We start from the raw sequence: 19247 nt of genomic DNA, 5'->3' as shown, positions 1-19247 counted from the left end.
CCGTACCGCCTTTGCAAATTCCTGTTCAGGTGCTAGACAGTGGTGACCAGCAGCTGGAAGTGGGAGAGCTGCAGTTGGACCCAGATGTCCGAGATGAATGGAATGACTATGTAGTTCACACACAGTCTTCTCCCACTCTGCCGATGGCTGACTCTCCACCGGAAGATATTGATGGTTTTCATGACCTTTTAGCGCAGGCGTAAAACATTTTGATCTCCCCATGCCCGTCAAGCAGACAGAATGTTTTTATATGACTTCACGGCCACTACGCATTGCTCCGACAGAGCCATCCTTATAGAGGACTTCCAGTAGCAAGAGGGCCTTAAGCTGAGGAAGCCCCCAGCTTTCGTTCTGGCTGTTATCCTGAAATTGGATAAGAAATACAGGGCTCCTGAGTACTCTCCTGCGTGTCTTTTCAGCCATCCAAATCCTGACTCTATTATGCAGGCTGCCCAAAGAAGATATAAGAATCCTGCATCGCCATGTGCTGCCGCGCCTGACAAGGAAGGGGCAGGTTGGATAATATTGGCAAAAGATTCTCTGCGCTGGCAGCACCTGCCATCCGGGCCTCCAATGCCATGGCTGTCCTAGGGAGCTATGACGAACAAATGTGGTCTGACATCCCTCTTTGCTGGAATATCTGCCCGAGGATAAAAAGGTGGCGGCGAAGGATATACATTCAGAAGGAGAGAGAGAGAGAGCCTTATCTGAGATCATAGATGTGGCAATGGAAATATCTTCTACCGCCTTTTGGCAAATGGCGGGTGCTAAGGATTTGGATACACCGTTTGACAGTGAGTATCTGTTTGACAAGCACGTGGATGTGGCTCTACAGTCCATTAAAATCGGACACTGACACAGCCAAATCCTTAGCTAATTTGCTACAAAATAAATTTTCCTCTTTTCGAGAAAGGGGAAACGGACAATTTCTTTCTCGGCCCCAGCAGCGTTTCCAGCCCTACTATCTGCAGGGGTTTCGGCCACAATATTCGGCTCAATCCTTTTGCCAAACTTCCACGCCAGCACACACAAGAGCACCAGCACGCAGACAACCTGCGTCTAGCTGAAAGTCTCACGTTGCCAACAGGAGGCAATGAAGGTTTGCAGGCACCCCAGTCCGTCTTCAATTGGCTCAAACTTGCTCCAAATTCTTCGCTCAGTGGAAAACCATTTCTTCCGACAAATGGGTGTTAGACATCTTTCAACATGGTCACACCGTGGAATTTCTTAAACAACCTCCAAATTTCCCTCCTCGGAAAACTGCGCACCGTCATCTTGCACTTCACGAAAAAGAAATTAGTCTGGTTCTCGCCAAACAAGCAATCGAAGAGGTGCCAAGCAGTCAACACAATCTGGGCTTCTACTCATTTCTTTTTAATAAGGAAAAAGACAGGAAAATTGAGGCATATTTTGGACCTCAGGTTGTTGAACAAGTTCATCAAAAGTCAACCTTTCAGTATGTTGCTTCAGGAGATTAGTCTTCTCATGGACACAGTGGATTATATGACTTCCCTGGATCTTCTGGATGCGTACTTTCATATTCTCATTCACCTGAAGCATCATCGCTTTCTCAGGTTCGAGGTGGCACGGAGTCATTATCAGTTCTAAGTGCTGCATTTTGGACTAAAATCAGCACCCAGGGATTTCACCAAGTGGCTGGCACCGGTGGCAGCTTTTCGCCGGCATTTCGGTCACCAGGTTTTTCCTTACTCTGAAGATTGGTTAGTCAAGGAATTGAACAGCTGTGCTCTCGCAACTACAAACAAGTGTTACACAATTTAGTACAATAAACAAGTATTAAAGAATGAAATAAACAAAGAAATAAACAAAGAAGCAGATCCTTTGGTGTGTTTCTTGTCCCAGCAGGGTGTAGATTTAATAAATCCAGACTTGAGGAATATCAGTAAGCCGACAAGTGTTTCGTCGTGTGCCGTTGAGTCAACACGACTCTTCAGGGCTTGAACTCAACTCCTGGATGTGGGTTGAGTATGGTCTGGAGGTTAAGGTAATATTCCACGTAGGTGGATTAGAGAGAGACACTGGGATTATCAACATTCAAAATTCCTGGTAGGTAGTGGTGGAGTATCCAGTGGTGGAGCGGTCCGCTCACAACAGACGGCCACCGGGAACCAACGGAGGAGGGATACCGAACCAAGGCTCACCGCTAACGAGAAAACGCACCCGTTTTTCCGAGGTTTTCTACCTGATGGATCCCCTCCCGGTCAACACCTGAAATACACTAATACTCAGCGTTGTTACCCTGAAGTCTCTGACACACCCAAATAGGGTGAAACAGAGCTGCTAGAACGCGATCTTACTTCCAAATCCACTGGATACTCCACCACTACCTACCAGGAATTTTGAATGTTGATAATCCCAGTGTCTCTCTCTAATCCACCTACGTGGAATATTACCTTAACCTCCAGACCATACTCAACCCACATCCAGGAGTTGAGTTCAAGCCCTGAAGAATCGTGTTGACTCAACGGCACACGACGAAACACGTGTCGGCTTACTGATATTCCTCAAGTCTGGATTTATTAAATCTACACCCTGCTGGGACAAGAAACACACCAAAGGATCTGCTTCTTTGTTTATTTCATTCTTTAATACTTGTTTATTGTACTAAATTGTGTAACACTTGTTTGTAGTTGCGAGAGCACAGCTGTTCAATTTCGTATAGTCTCTGACTTGTTAGACGGTTAAGGGTGTTTTTCCGCCTGCTCTTTACGCACTACACAGCCACCATTCCTGAAATACACACATTAACGTAAAATTTGAGGCAGTGCGCCCATGACATCTGAATTTAAAAAAAAAACCCTAAGTAGTTTTACCTATTGGTTAGTCAAGGCCCCATCCCTACAAGGTGCCAAGGAATCTACGAGAGCCTGTCTCTGGCTTTTTCACTCCCTGAGTCTTAATCTCAACAGGGAAAAGTCTTCTGTCGTGCCCTTTAGGTCACTGGTGTTCCTGGGAGCGATCTTGGATACTAATCGCTCAATGACCTTTACCACAGAAAAATTGATTTCGCATCTGCAAAGGATGGCCCAATCCATCTCCTCGAATAGGTGCGTTTCTGTGAGGACTTACAAATCAATATTGGGGATGATCTCATCCTGAATGCTGTTAATCGCACACTGCCGCTTGAGAATGAGTCCTCTCTAGGAACACCCTGAGTCTCGGTGGATTAAATCTCGATGCTCCTTCTCAGACATTGTTTCAATCGTTCCAGAGATGGCCGCGGCAATGTCCTGGTGGGCAGTCTGGGACAATCTCTCGCTCAAGGTCTATCCTTTTCCCCAGCAAAACCGGAGATGGTATTGACAACCGACGCTCCCATGAAAGGATGGGGAGCTCACCTCTAGGAGATTCAGGTCCAAGGGAAGTGGTCGGAACAAGAGGCATTGTGCCACATAAATCTGTTGGAACTGAAAGCAGTCTTCCTAGGCCTCAGATCGTTTCTTCCAAGAATCAAGGGATCGTTGATACTTGTTCGCAAGGACAACACAACCACCATGTTCTAGCTACAGAAACAAGGTGGACGAGGCCTCATGCAATGTCAAGCCTAGCGCACCAGATTTGGGAATGGCTAATAGACCACAACATATCTATGCAAGTCCAAGATGTTCCGGGGGTGCAGAAGGAATGGGCAGATTCCCTCAGCAGGGACACCCAACAGTGGACACCCACTAAATACCACTCAGCTAAATACCACTCAGCTAAGAAGGGTGTTTCACTGCTGGGGATTACCAACCCTAGATCTATTAGCTAAATCACTCGACAAAAAATACGAATTTAAGCCAGCAGGTTTCCTCAACCAGGCTCTCTGGGGAACGCTTTCCACTTTTCCTGGGAAGGAACATTTACTTACACGTTCCCTCCGTTCCCGCTCATTCCGAAAATTCTGCAGAAGCTCAAGCGGGAGCCCTGCTGCATTATTCTCATTGCCCCGGCGTGGGCAAGACTGTATTAGTTCAAGAGCTTTTTCGCCTATCTGAGTCTTCACCAATCTGTTACCAACCAACAGAGAATCTGCTCTCCATGGATCAAGGCCAAGTGGTTCATCCACAGATTCACATGCTTCAGTTGTCAGCTTGGCTTCTCACCACACAGAGTTTGGAGAGTTAGTGCTCTCTGAGGAATGCCGATCCGAACTTAACAGAGCACGAGCTCCTTCCACAATTAAGTGCTGCTCTGCTAAATGGAGGCAATACTGTTCCTGGTGTGTCAAACACTCTTGTCATCCTCTCTCGTCGCCCCCAGGGGACGTTTTGCTGTACCTTTTTTATCTCGCCAAAACTGGTCTTTCCCACTCATCGATGAAAGTACACTTAGCGGCTATTTCCAGCTACAGGAGACGTCCGGACCAGTAGTCTCTGTGGTCCAACAGACTGGTGAAAGAGTTTATGAAGGGTCTCTTTAGGGCCTACCCGCCAATTCTGCCTCTTCCATTTCTCTGGGGCCTGGAAATTGATTTGTTGCAACTTATGAGGTCTCCCTTTGAGCCGTTTCACAAATGTGATGTGAAGTATCTCTCATAGAAGGTGGTGTTTCCCTTGAGGCATTAGCGAAATTCGAGCCTTCACTGCAACAGAGCCTTACCTGCAGTTTCATAAGGACAGAGTGGCACTCCGCTCTAATGCTTCCTTCATTCCCAAGGTGTCTACCAAGTTCCATCTTAGTGAGCCGGTGGATCTGCCTTCCTTCTTTCCCTCTCCGTTGACGCCTGCAGAGAGAGCTCTCCATTCTTTGGACATCCAGCATTTCTAGAAATTCTCCTTGCAAAGAACCAAAGTTTTTTTGGTAAATCAACCAGCTGCTCATCGCTTTTTCCGCCCCAATGAGGGGTCAGGCCTTGACTCGAGCATCTATTGCACACTGGGTCTCCTCCACTATAACTTACCACCATGAGAAAGCGGGACGTCCGCTTACGTCTAAAGTCACAGCTCACTCCACCAGGAAGATGGCGGCATCCTCAGCCCTGTTTGCCGGAGTGTCTTTACCCAACATCTGCAGGGCAGCGTCCACACCTTCACGAGGCACTAATGCCTGGATACATGGCGGAAGGCGGATATTGCCGTTGGTCAAGCGGCGTTACGACGTCTGTTCGCATAAGGTAGGCCATGTCTTATTAATGTCTCTTCTTTTTTTCCTAGTTGGTCGCACGGTGGGATGGTTTACCTGTTTTTCGCAACTCCTTTACTTCATTGTTACTGCTTGCTATTCTGGTTCAAGCATGTGAATCTATAAATGATACAATACTGGAGAAAAAACAAGTTACTTCTTCCCTTTACACTATGGTTCTCCAGTATTGATATCTTTTATAGATTCACATGCGGTTCTCCGTCCTCCCCTTTTAGGTTCACCTTCCATACCTCTGTTATTCTACTAACTGTACTCATGCTTGAAATCTGAGGTATGGTGGCCCTGCAGGATATGGATACTCTGGGTCTATGCTGTGATTGGCTGGAGTTAGGATGTTCTCTAATGATGTTAACTGGTTACTAAATGCTAATGAATTTCAAGGGGAATTTATTTTAAAGCTTGATACTGCTTACTGTTACCGTGGGAATCCCACCATGAGGACCGGAGATATTCAAGCATGTGAATCTATAAAAGATATCCGTACTGGAGAACCACAGTGTACAGGTAAATAACTTGTATATTAGATATTGCATATAAAAGTCCAAATTGTAAGGAAGAGTCGCACCATTTCTTTAGCGGTGGGACAAGGTTTGCTATCTATTCATGCACTCCCATATGTGTCTTTTTTTGTATATAAAATCAATCTAAACAGGCCTAAAACCCACAAAACCTTAACAAGTGTACAGGTCTAAAAAAGTGAGGTGAGTCAAGGAAGTGCCTCATGTAAGCAACACCGGGTGAGCTACTGGTAGGTACTCATCAGTTAGCTCACTGTGTCATCATTGGCACTTTCCTGACACAAAAGGAAACCAAACCAAACTCCCAATTATGTGTAGTTGAAAAGAAGCAGTGTGTCAAAACAAAGTGATAGCTATCCAAAACCTGAAGACCCCCATTTCACAAAGGAGGCCATTTGTGCTACTCCGACAAGGTTAATATTGAGTTACGGAAAAACAAAATATCTGTGGGGTAAAACGAAGTGGGGTGGGGTAGATTGGATTGATTGTGCTGGAGCGGGGTGGATTGGAGTATGATGGGCTGGATGGATTGAGTGGGGTGGACTGAGGTGGGGTGCATTGGATTTGAGTGTGGTGGATTGGACTGCAGAGGAATGGGGTGGACTTGATGGGGTGGATTACATTGGAGTGGGGTGGTTTGGATTGGTGTGGGTGGACTGGATTAGGTGGATGGCTTGGAGTTGGGTGGGCTGGAGTGTGGGGTGGATTGAAGTGGGGTCAATTGGAGGGGGTGAATAGGCATGGGATGGGATGGATTGAAGTGGAGTAGATTGGATTACAGTGGGATGGATTGAATTGGAGTGAGTTGACTTGAGTGGGTGGATTGGATTTAGGTGGATTGGGATGGAGTGGATTTGATTAGATTGGCGTGAGATGGAATGGAGTGGGTGGATTGGAATGGGGCAGAATGTTTTGGGGTGGGGTGGATGGTTTTGGGGTGGAGTGAGGCAGATGGTTTTGAGGTGGAGTGGGGTAGATGGTTTTGGGGTGGAGTGGGGCAGATGATCTTGGGGTGGAGTGGGGCGAATGGTGTGGTCTTGGGTGGAGTGGGGTGAATGGTGTGGTCTTGGGGTGGAGTGGGGCGGATGGTGTGGTCTTGGGGTGGATGGTGTGGTCTTGGGGTGGAGTGGGGCGGATGGTGTGGTCTTGGGGTAAGGCGGATGGTGTGGTCTTGGGGTGGAGTGGGGCGGATGGTGTGGACTTGGGGTGGAGTGGGGCGGATGGTGTGGTTTTGGGGTGGAGTGGGGCAGATGGTGTGGTTTTGGAGTGGGGCATATGGTATGGTGTGGAGTGGGATTGGAGTGGTGGAAGTTGGAGCAGATTGTATTGGGGTGAGTGGTTTGGATTGGATTGGTCTGGGTTGGATTGCATTGAGTGAGGCAGTATGTTGTGGGGTGAGGTGGAATGGATTGGCGTGGATTGGAATGCACTTCACGATACTATATTAAAGCATAATTTCAGTAATTGTACACAAGGATAAAATACTATTATTTTGCAATGAAAGAATCCTGATCTTTTGAAAACAGCACCCACAAGCAAAAAGAAAACATGAGTGCAAAGTGAGAAAATAAAATTTGGGGTGGGGTGAATAGGATTGTAGTGGGATGAAATGCAGTGGTACGGATTAGAACGGATTGTTCTGGATTAGAACGGGGCAGATGGAACTGGGTGGGTTGGGAGGATTGTAGTGTGGTGGATTGGATTGGTCTGAGCTGGATTGGATTGAGTGGAGCAGATTGATGTGGGGTGGATTCTGGTGGATTGGAGTGGTGCGAATTGGAATGGAGTGTGTTTTGCATTTGGAGTGTGGCGGACTGTTTTGCATTTGGAGTGTGGCGGACTGTTTTGCATTTGGAGTGTGGCGGACTGGATTCTGTTGGATTGAAGTGGGACAAATTGGGGTGGATTGGATTAGACCTGGGCAGATTGTTTTGGATTGTAGTGGGGTGTACTGGAGTGGGGCAGACTATTGGGATGGATTGAAGTGGAGAATATTGGAGTGGGGCAGGTTGTTTTGGATGGGAGTGGGTGGGTTGGGACGATTGGAGTGCGATTTATTTGATTGGGATTCGTGGATTGAGTGGGGCAGATTGGCATGGAGTAGATTGGGGTGTACTGCACGATTCTGTGTTAAAGCATATTTTCAGAAATACACTTAAAAAAGAAACAGAAAGAAATGTCGCTTTACAATAAAATAATCCTTATCTTTTGAGAACAGCCCCCACACGGAAAAACAAAAGAGTATATGAGTGCAAAGTGATAAAAAAAGACTTGGCAAAATAAAAGGAAGTTCTCTATAGAAATTAAAACTTAGCAATTTTGTTTGTCTGGCTGGGCACGCTTTCATAAGTCACACACCTTCTGTTTGTAGGGCATTGGAGATTAAAAAGTAACAAAATAGTACCTCATTCACGTCGGGAGTAGGTAACGGCCTCTGATTAAGTTGAACCAGTCAGTGCTTGGTCCCTGCTTCACAGAGAGGAACAGAAATGATGTTAGTCCTGCAGTGATGAATTACGAGGCTATAAAGAAGAGTGCCATGCAACCCAACAAATGGGTAAGCAACGGGCGGGCTCTTAGCCCTTTTTGCCTACAAGAGTGTCTCGCTGGCGAGCGTTGACATAAAAAAATGGTCTGTTTTCATATATCTTCTCTTACGGTATAAGAAGGGAAAGGAGTAAGGCTGCAGAAATCATTTCACTATAAATCCGGTGTGTTAAAAAGCGAATGTTTATAAAAACGTGCTTTGAGCGTTTTGTTATGCAGAAGTCATTGTTAAATTATTTGAAGAAAGGTAGTTTTGCACAATCCATTATTCTGTCTGCTTTGCACCTCTCGAAATTCACCAGATGCTGCTTTCTCTCGGCAATGGGTGTGCTCGTCTTCTAACTTGTTCTCTGTTGATCTCCTGCAGTCTCGAAGGACGCTTTGAAGATGAGGAGCTGCAGCAAATACTCGACGACATTCAGACGAAGAGGAGCTTTCAGTATTAGCAGCAAAATGTGTGCATTTTCCAGTTTGTGGTTTCCAGTTCTCATTATCTGAGATTTTAAGCCGGAGAGGAATGAACATAAACCAGCACTTTCCTGTGGATTACAGCATCAGTACTCTGCAGTGGAACATGCTATAACTTCTCTGTAGATCGTTAAAACACCAGTCATTCCAATTTCACTCTATGCCCGTTCCTTACAGGAGCAAACCTGGAAATGTCCGTCGGAATAAAGGATGAGCTACCTGAAACTAACGGGGAAGTAACGCGGGCCTGGTTCCGAGGACACTACACCCAGCACTTCGGATGTCTGTGCAATTTGCCGTGTACACCACACCTCTATTACATTTTGGCAATGGGTGTAGATGTGATTGAAGTTTTTCCTCTAACCTACTATACGATTTGCCGAGACTGCTCGGTCTTAAACTGAAGCAACCTATGTTCAGCCTTTTGTCCATCAGTAATGAGGGCACTGATAAAGTCGTAATAGGTGTGTATTTACAGTTTTTGTTTTGTTTGGTGCATTTATCTAAACGTTCAACGTGCTGCAACATTGATGACGCTCCAGGTAAATTATACGAAACAGTAGAAAGTGCCTGCAAATATAGTAAAGCATGGTGTTGGGGGAAGTTATGGGTTCCTTGGGAATAAGATGTTTCTGAAGCTTCTGGTTCCACACTCCACCTCCACTGCCATGTTTTTCTGGGGATTAAATTACTGTGACTTAGAAGATCTTTTATTTGTAACACCTAGTAGAAAGTGGTGTAAGTTCATGACTTCAAACCTCAGAGCTCTCACTATTCGAAATCTGCACCCTTTAATCCCCGCAAAAACGTGCAGGCCATTCAGTATGTGTTATTTCATTTTAGAATTTTAAGCACTAACATTTTTGGAACTAGTTGCCTAAATATAGCACAAGCCTTGGCCTGGGTGGGTAACAAAGCTCTGTTTAGGATTACCACGCTAGTAAGAGAAATACAAAAGGACATTAAAACACATAAAACGTAGAGAGAAAACAAAGTGACTAATATAAAAATAAAATTGTAACTCAAATGCATAAAATGCCAAGCTCGAAATTACCCGAAATACCATACAGCCCATCAAAAGACATTGGGGGAATGGCATTGTCTTTCTAATTATTTTTTATGGCTCGGGCATATTGTGCCTAACGGAGGGGTATGATTTTTTTATATATATATCTACGATATACAGGTCCATCTCAAGTTTCGTTTGTTGTTTTGATGTTTTCTTGCCTATTTCTTTTACCGAATAAATAGATTAAAATGATAAACAATAAGCCGTTCTAGAGCCAATGTTTGGGTAAGCCATGCTTATTTTACAAGTTCTGTAAATGGAATTAAGTTTTTATCATTTGTTACTTGGTGTACCTTGTTACTTGATGTATTCTTTTATTTGAAATCGATTTCTTTCCCTTCTCGTAGGCTGCTTTCTATAACTAATTTTGAATGCATATTTTCTGTTACTTTAATCAGTACCCTATTTCTTCATAGTCTAAATGAGGATCTAGTAAAACTCATACAGATAAGGTTTACTAACTGCTTTCCAGGTAAGGAGTAGCCTATGTCATGAACTGAGTTTATTCCATCTATCAAAATCCAATTTTAGATTATTTTAGGGAAACAACACATTATTTTCAGGTTTAACCTTATCTCTTTGTGTTTATTATTATTTCGAGCATATGGCATTTCGGGTAAGCACATGAAATTTGAATAGAAACACCAATGACAAAATGCCATTGATGCGCCCTTACCCGAGGCCAGGTATCTGCCCCACCTGTGGCTGGGGCCTGCAGTTATAACGTTGCCCCTTTTTTCGTTATTAGCACATACTAAACATTTGTATTCCAGTTCTAATTCCTGCAATGGAATCATTAGATCTAATAGCAATAGCCTGTAGTTTCAGAGTCCAGTCAAATAATAATGGAAACAGTAGACATCACTGTTTACTCCCTCTGTAAGGAATAACATATCTGAATAAAAGCCTATCGTTATTTAAAAATGCACCAGACAGCTTTTTTTGTGGCAATAACCTCTACCAGGAGGGTATGTGAACTACAGGCACTGTCTTCACAGCCTCCTTACCTGATGGTCTTTCTGGACAAAGTGTTACTCGGACAAGGGCATCTTTTCTGCCTAAGGTGGTACACACTTCCATCTAGGATGAGCGGTTACCCTGCCCACTTTCTATGCACTCCAACAACCTTCCAAGGAAGAGGAGTGTCTCCGTTGTTTAGACCCGAAAAGAGCGTTCTCGTTCTACCTCGATCGAAGCAGAGAGTTCCGGGTGGATGACTATGTATAGGATATGTGGATGCAAAGAAAGGCCATGCTGCCAGAAGAGAACTATATCCCAATGGGTTATCCACTGTATAAAAATCTGTTACATCTTAGCGAAGAATGATCCCACTGAAGAGCTTAGGGCCCATTCCACCAAGGCAAAAGCGGTCACCATTGCTCTTCAGTGTGGTGTTCCAGTTTCTGATATCTGCCACGTGGGCATCTCTGCACACATTCGCCAGACAATACTGCCTTGATTCCCAGGTTCGCAGAGAAGGCCTGTTTGGTCGCTCTGTTTTGCAGGATTTTCTGGTCTAAGCCGTTAGGCAGTCCCTCCTCCGGGGATGGTATTGCTTGGGTGTCTGTTCAAAGGTAAGAAATCTGCGGCTAGATGTCTCTATCAGTTGGACAAGTTACCTACCTTCGGTAATGCCTTAGCTGGTAGAAGCATAATCTAGCCGCAGATTCCTTACTGACCCACCCATCCTCCCTACACTGCGGAATTGGTTTTAGGTGTCAGGGGTGTTCCCCTTCAGGGCCATAGCTGTTCATTTTTTAGCACACCATGGTTAGTCACCTCATGGCTTCTTCGCACTTCTGGCATGGAAAGTCGTGAAAAGTACTGAAGTCAGTGCGCCGGAGTGGGGGTTATATTGATGACGCAGACGTCATGACGATAACTGACACAACGTCACGTAGAGGTGACCCACGCCACCTACCGGCGCGCAGGGGTACTGCTAAGAATAATCTTCTGGATCCTGTCTGCCGCCTGGAAGTTCAGAGGTACGAAATCTGCGGCTAGATCATGTCTCTACCAGATAAGGCGTTACCGAAGGTGAGTAACTTGTCCAACAGAGCACTAGTGCCTTGACAGCCAGGTCTGGTGGGAAGGACACTTTACCCGCTCGGTTTTGCAAGACTTTTTGGTGTGACCCTACTCCACCGTCTTCCGACCTGTCTATTTTAAGGTGAGAATCGGCAGTCAGAAGCATCCTTCAGGAGAACAAGTTACTTATCTTCAAAAATACTCTTTCCGGTGGATACTCTCAGAACTGTGGAGAGAAACTCTGTCTCGGGATACTTGTAGAACACATTTGTGCACGTCATGAGATGCTGTAAAATTCTCAATTACAAATATTAATCAATAACCACACAAGAATTCAAGCCACGCAGACCTGAGCTAGCTCACAGTGACATTCTGTATAGCTAAACGATTAGCATGTTGCCTGCTTGTTATTTTTAGAATTATATTAACAAACTATTTTACTTGATATGTATCTCAGAGAAATGCGCCAAGCAAAGGGAACTGACTAAGCTTCACAGAGATCTGTACATGTTTTGTTTTATTGGCAGAAAGGGTGAATAGATTTCTTGTGTACAGTTAATTTGGGGGAACACAGATCCACAACTGAGAAACATTCTTTGCCAAAGAGTTTGTAGCCTGGGGTGATTTGTAGGATAAGGGTAAAGGCTCAATTGATTGAAAACCAGCACCTCTAAAATAAACAGACAGCCTGATAAACTATTGATCTGTCATCTTCTTGCCAATTGTTGCATTGGTAATGGTCAAGGATGTAGATGGCACAGAAAGACAAAATAGAAACGTTTGTATTTAAGAAGTCTGCCTTTTGAACAAAAGCTCCTCGCTCAAGTGGTGTGTTTACAATCTACTCTCACACAGATGTCGATACTCTTGCCGCTCTTACACCTCTTTGACATCTTGTTTTGTCAGTGCATGGACATTCAGTGTTAATAGGTTTCCACTGAGAGACATGCCACAGGTTGGGAGGATTATTTTTTAAATATTTATCATTTGTAATCGAAATCCAGAAAGCCTACCTGGATGAATGAAAATGGATTTCCTTGCTGTCCTTAATTCTGTATTACTTGTATTAGACTTAAATTTTTAAGATATACTTAGATTGTTAAGGTATTTCACAGTGGCAGTGACACCCCTGTGTCGTGGTTTGTGTGTTTGAAACAGATTTTATTTCAAATTAGTGTCAGAAATGAGGTGGACACCAAGACTATCTGAATAGGTTATGGGTAATCAGAGCTATGGATTTTGAAATTTAAGACAAAAAAACTACCAAGAAACAAGTCGAGGACTATGGCTAAACAACAGTTCACAGTGCAATTTGAGATTGGCCGCAATGGAGCAGAGATCAGATACACCTAACCTTAGCAGGTTGTCCCTGTCATTTTACCTTTAGACTAAGAGCTTGATTTAATTTTTGGCAGATGGTGCATCCTCCACCAGAGCGATGGAGTAAACGACTCTGGCGCCCTAACAGAAGTTATATTCCAAAAAAGGGAGCATCAGAGGGAAAATAAACCAGGCCGCCCTCCATTCAATAATGTCCGTATACAAAGACCTGGTTACATATTACACATTAGAGTCTAAATTGTATGGGAGAGTCGTTCCATTTCTCTCTCGGTGGGACACAGTTTTGCTATCTAGTCATACACCCCCCATATGTGTCTTTTTTGTATATAAAGTCAATCAAAACAGGCCGGAAACCCACAAATATTTTAACAAGTGTGCAGGTCTAGAAAAACTGAAGTGCGTCAAGGAAGTACCTCATGTAAGCAACACCGGGGGATCTACTGGTAGGTACTCGCCAGTTAGCTCACATGTGTCATCATTGGCTCTTTACTGACACAAAAGGAAACGAGACCAAACTCCCAATTATGTGTAGTTGAAATGAAGCAGTGTGTCAAAATTAAGTGATATCACTCCAAAACTGAAGATCCCTGTTACACAAAGGAGACCAATCGTGCTACTCCTACAAGGTAAGGTTACAATTGAGTTCCAGAAACACAAAACATATGTCTTTAATTTTTATTGTGTCCTTACTCATTTTAAACAACAGTGTATTGTTTAGACCATTTTAACCTGAACGGCAACATGTTTCATTGCCAATAACTTTGTGGCAATTTCATCAGGGCACAGGGACCTAATTCCACCTCAAGGATGACCATACCAGGTAGTTAATAATAATGAGCAAGGAAACCGTCGCACTCCTGAGTAACTAAAAAATTCAAACTTCTTCCAAATGTACAAGTGGTTAGGGTGCTTCAGATGTTCACCTCCTGTTCATAGAGGTGCCAAGAAATACGTCAACAGAAAACCCTTTCCCGGGAAAGGTTAAAATCTGGAGCACTCCTGTAGCAATATGAATCGCTGTTTCACTGAGTTCAATGAAAACAAGTGTAATCTTTCAAAAGATCCGGTATTTCTTTATCCATATTACTTCATGTGGGAGTTGTGAAACATCATGATTCAATCCATGTTGATTCAGTCTACTAGTCTTAACAAGCGTGACAGCTGTTCAGCAGGTCAACACATTGAGAATATGAACCCGATGCATTTCGACCGATAGCTCTTCTTCAGAGGGAATGTCTCAGTGATTTTGACCCACATAGCAAAGAGTGCCGAAGTCTAGAAAACGCCGCCGCCCTTTTCAGTGCTTTCTGCTGCCATGTTTTATTTTCATGGTGGTGACTGACATTGAAAAACGACTGTATCTCTGCCCATCTAAATTAGGTGGGCAGAATTACCTCCAAAGGCCCTTACTCCATTGGGCCGTCATAATAGTTTGTACAAAGAGATGATAGACGGAGCGCTGAAACTTTTCAGACAATCTCCCCCAGTCACAAATCTGGGTTGAATCCATTATCATTCTTTAGCTCACTTCGCCACCTTAGTTCGGACCCAACTATATGCAAATTATTCTTGACCCTGTGCCTCATGGGAACAGCCCAGCCGAACTGCCAAACCATGTCTTCCCTGGACCGGAAACAAGCATTCTGGGAAAAATTTCGGGGTAACACCCCATATCAGCCAGGCTAGCTTGACTCCAGTGGCAAAGTGAGTAAGGAGTGTCCAATGGTTGTATTCGACCACAGTAAGGAGCAAGTAAACGGCTTCACTTAGGACATTAACCCTTTCGATGCTGATGACGAGCTCAGCTCGTCATCACCCACGGGTGTCTTGTGCTGATGACGAGCTGAGCTCGTCATGGTGCCACTAAAATGGCATTTTCCAGCACAGGGGGGGAAAACGCCCAGCAGCCATGTGGTTAAAGAAAGCCCTCACTCGCCACCTAGTGATGACATGCTTCATCATCGGGCCCCACCAAAGAGACCGAGTGTCTCTTTGGTGTGCTACAACGCCAGATTTACTGCGGAGTGAGTTGGTGAGTTCAGGCAGTGTTGTGCAAAGAAAATAAACTAGTGGGTGGTGGATGGTTAAAAAATCGTCCGTAGTGTATCAATATTAACTTTATTCTGATGATCACGAAGGATGGGTTAATAAAAACTTATGTGTTGGAAATTCGTCCACAATTAGTTGAGTGGTAGTTTCCTAAATATCAGTCGACATGTTTCAGCCACGAAACGGTATGATTTTACCTGGCATTCATCAGGACTCTGCGTGTGCTAAACCCTGGTGGTATGGACTCGCTAAGGCCCACCCTTACCTAGGGACATAAAAGTGAAAATTAACAAAAAAGTGTAAAGTGCAAAAAATTAGGAAGAAAAGATTGTCTTCCTAATTACTCCTGGTTTAGGAGGCTTCTAGCTTTAAGGTTTCTGCACTTTTGTGGTGTCGGACCCCGAAGATCGAGGGTAGATGCAGGTACACAGTGGGTGCCGAGCGTCGAGGGCGGTGTGCCAATTACGTTCCCACCCCCCTCCTGTGACCCATGGTGTGAATCCTTAACACCACAAAAGTGCAGAAACCTTAAAGCTGGAAGCCTCCTAAACCAGGAGTAATTAGGAAGACAATCTTTTCTTCCTAATTTTTTGCACTTTACACTTTTTTGTTAATTTTCACTTTCACGTCCCTAGGTAAGGGTGGGCCTTAGCGAGTCCATACCAACAGGGTTTAGCACACGCAGAGTCCTGATGAATGCCAGGTAAAATCATACCGTTTCGTGGCTGAAACATGTCGACTGATATTTAGGAAACTACCACTCAACTAATTGTGGACGAATTCCCAACCCATACGTTTTTATTAATCCGTCCTTAGTGATCATCAGAATAAAGTTAATTTTGATACACTACGGACTATTTTTTAACCATCCACCACCCACTAGTTTATTTTCTTTGCACAACACTGCCTGAACTCACCAACCCGCTCCGCAGTAAATCTGGCGTTGTAGCACACCAAAGAGACACTCGGTCTCTTTGGTGGGGCCCGATGAGGAAGCATGTCGTCACTAGGTGGTGAGTGAGGGCTTTCTTTAACGTCCTAAGTGAAGCCGTTTACTTGCTCCTTACTGTGGTCGAATACAACCATTGAACACTCTTTTCTTGTTTATTGACTATTACCGCGGAATAAGAGTGTCACTCTACTCTCCCTGCCTCTCCTTTTGTTTAGACCATGGGTACTCACAAACTTTCTCTCGGGGGCCAAATTTACAGGGTGGTTTATGTCCGAGGGCCGCACCGGTGGGGGCGGGGTCAGTGGGGGAAGGGGCGGGGCTAGAGCAACAACAACAAAACTGTGACCATGAGGTTGATCACAGGTCCCTGCAGCGGACGCCTTCGTACACTGAGCCACCAGACCCGGCATACACACATCTCTCTCTCTCTCGCTCTCTCTCTCTCTCTCTCTCTCTCTCTCTCTCTCTCTCTCTCTCTCTTTCTTTCTCTTTCTCTTTCACTTTCTCTCTCTCTCTTTATTTCTCTTTCTCTCTCGCTTTCTCTCTCTCTTTCTCTCTCTTTCTCTTTCTCTCTCTCTCTTTCTCTCTCTTTCTCTTTCTCTCTCTCTCTCTCTTTCTCTCTCTCTCTCTCTCTCTCTCTCTCTTTCTCTCTCTCTCTCTCTCTCTCTCTCTCTCTCTTTCTCTCTCTCTCTCTCTCTCTCTCTCTCTCTCTCTCTCTCTCTCTCTCTCTCTTTCTCTCTCTCTCTTTCTCTCTCTCTTTCTCTCTCTCTCTCTTTCTCTCTTTCTCTCTCTCTTTCTCTCTCTCTCTCTTTCTCTCTCTCTCTCTCCCACAATCTCTCTCCCTCAATCTCTCTCCCTCAATCTCTCTCCCTCCCTCTCCCTCCCTCTCTCTCCCTCTGTCTCCCTCACTCTGACTGTTTCACTCCCTCTCTCCCTCTGTCTCACTCCGACTGTCTCACTCCCTCTCTCCCTCTGTCTCACTCACTCTCTGTCTCCCTCTCCATCTCTGTCTCCCTCTCCATCTCCGTCTCTGTCTCCCTCTCCCTCACTCTGTTTCCCTCTCACTCACTCTGTTTCCCTCTCACTCACTCTGTTTCCCTCTCCCTCACTCTGTTTCCCTCTCCCTCACTCTGTTTCCCTCTCCCTCCTTCCCTCTGTTTCCCTCTCCCTCCTTCCCTCTGTCTCCCTCTCTCCTTCATTCCCTATGTCTCCCTCTCTCCTTCATTCCCTATGTCTCCCTCTCTCCTTCCCTCTCCCTTCTTCCCTCTCCTCCCTTTCCATCCTTCCCTCGGTCTCCCTCTCTCCCTCACTCTGTCTCCCTCTCTCTCCCTCACTCTGTCTCCCTCTCTCTCCCTCACTCTGTCTCCCTCACTCTGTCTCCCTCCCTCACTCTTAGCAGGCTCCCTCACTCTTGGCCGGCTCCCTCACTCTCCTTCCCTCACTCTCCTTCCCTCACCCTCCTACCCTATCCCTCCTTCCCTCTCCTTCCCTCACTCTCCTTCCCTCACTCTCCTTCCCTCACTCTCCTTCCCTCACTCTCCTTCACTCTCTCCTTCCCTCACCCTCTCCTTCCCTCACTCTCTCCCCCCCTCCCTCGCTCTCTCCTTCCCTCGCTCTCTCCTTCCCTCGCCCTCCCTCTCCCTCGCCCTCCCTCTCTCCTCACCCTCACTCTCTCCTTCCCTCACTCTCCCTCTCTCCCTCCCTCACTCTCCCTCCCTCACTCTCCCTCCCTCACTCTCCCTCCCTCACTCTCCCTCCCTCACTCTCCCTCCCTCACTCTCCCTCCCTCGCTCTCCCTCGCTCTCCCTCGCTCTCCCTCGCTCTCCCTCCCTCTCCCTCCCTTTCCCTCCCTTGCCCTCCCTCGCCCTACCTCGCTCTCACTCTCCCTCGCCCGCACTCTCCTGCCCTCACTCTCCTGCCCTCACTCTCCTGCCCTCACTCTCCTGCCCTCACTCTCCTGCCCTCACTCTCCTGCCCTCGCTCTGTGGTAAATATTTAATTACCGTCCTAATTTCTATGCAGGTAAGTACTTAAAATAAAATAACTCAATCGGAAAGAAAGACGCAGAGTCCGTGGTGTTAGAGTTCTTAGGGGTTTTATTCCTTCAAAAGGAATGGTTCTAGAACCGGATATCGGATTCCTGACACCACTGGGGTTCAGGAAGGGATAGAGCATACTTTATTGACAATACATAACTTTTATACTTAATGCACATAATGAAAATCAATGCAGAAGGAGTAACAGCTGAGAGAAACAAGATAAGAACACACACGTGTTAGCAATACGTAATCAGAAGGCGTGAACTAGGGCGTGTACAGAGGTGTGTGCTAGAAGACGTCATATGAAAGTGTCACAAGTGGGTGGGTACATAGCAGAATCTTGCAATGTCAGCAGAAATCTGAAGTCTGGATGCGCGCGCAGCTGCATGACGTGTGATTGACGTAAAGCTGGAGGGTGCAGGGGACTTGACATTTACACTAGAGGAAAGAGACAGAAGTCTGGCATGTCAGATCAACTCGTTCCTATATCATATCTGATATCTGATGTTTGGGAACCACATTATCTAGAAGGAAAGGTCTCTGGGGCAGAGGCTATCCTATACTGACTATGAATGCGTGCATATGTGCCTACGGGTCTGTGTGTAAAGCAAGGGGGCCATGGGCCTACCATGGTGACGGGAGCTATGAATTACTTGCATGGAGACAGAGAGGCCGGGCCCTTTGCTCTGCAGCGGAGGATTGTTTATCTATTCTGCTGGACTGGAATGTGTTTTCGGGAAGCTGAGCTTGGCTATACTGATAGCATGAAGGTAAAATACTGTCTTTGGCAGGCAGGCAGGCCGAGCCAGGCTCCGCTCGCCTCGCAGGGAGTAGGACAGAGTTCACGGGTGGGGGCATCCCACGTTGCAGTTTCAGGAGGCAGAGATGCTTTTGAAAAGAAATCAGGGCCTAACTCGCACAGAGCCAGGAATACGTGAAAGTGCACCATACAAAGACGGTGGCAAGGCATATTTAGGAACGGAATATCCGACCCATCCAGGGTGGATTCGAAAGAGGACATGTTAACGTTGGACGCAAATGTATTTGCGTCTTCATAGCTGGCACAGGAGGGAAGTTACATGCACTTTAAG

General features: G+C 45.6%; 1 protein-coding gene across 1 annotated transcript in view; it reads left to right on the top strand.

Annotated features, from left to right (window-relative positions):
* The window catches only part of POLR2D (RNA polymerase II subunit D), a 182547-nt gene extending 170076 nt beyond the window's left edge, over positions 1-12471 (top strand). The window contains exon 4 of the mRNA XM_086950513.1: positions 8578-12471. Within this exon, the coding sequence (XP_086806639.1) occupies positions 8578-8656 (79 nt within the window). The 3' untranslated portion in view covers positions 8657-12471. The remainder of the gene's footprint in view (positions 1-8577) is intronic.
* The last annotated feature ends 6776 nt before the right edge of the window (positions 12472-19247 follow it).

The sequence above is a fragment of the Lissotriton vulgaris genome, unplaced genomic scaffold, assembly GCF_964263255.1.
Source record: "Lissotriton vulgaris unplaced genomic scaffold, aLisVul1.2 SCAFFOLD_538, whole genome shotgun sequence".
Taxonomy (NCBI): domain Eukaryota; kingdom Metazoa; phylum Chordata; class Amphibia; order Caudata; family Salamandridae; genus Lissotriton; species Lissotriton vulgaris.
This window is presented reverse-complemented; position numbering and strand designations above follow the sequence as displayed.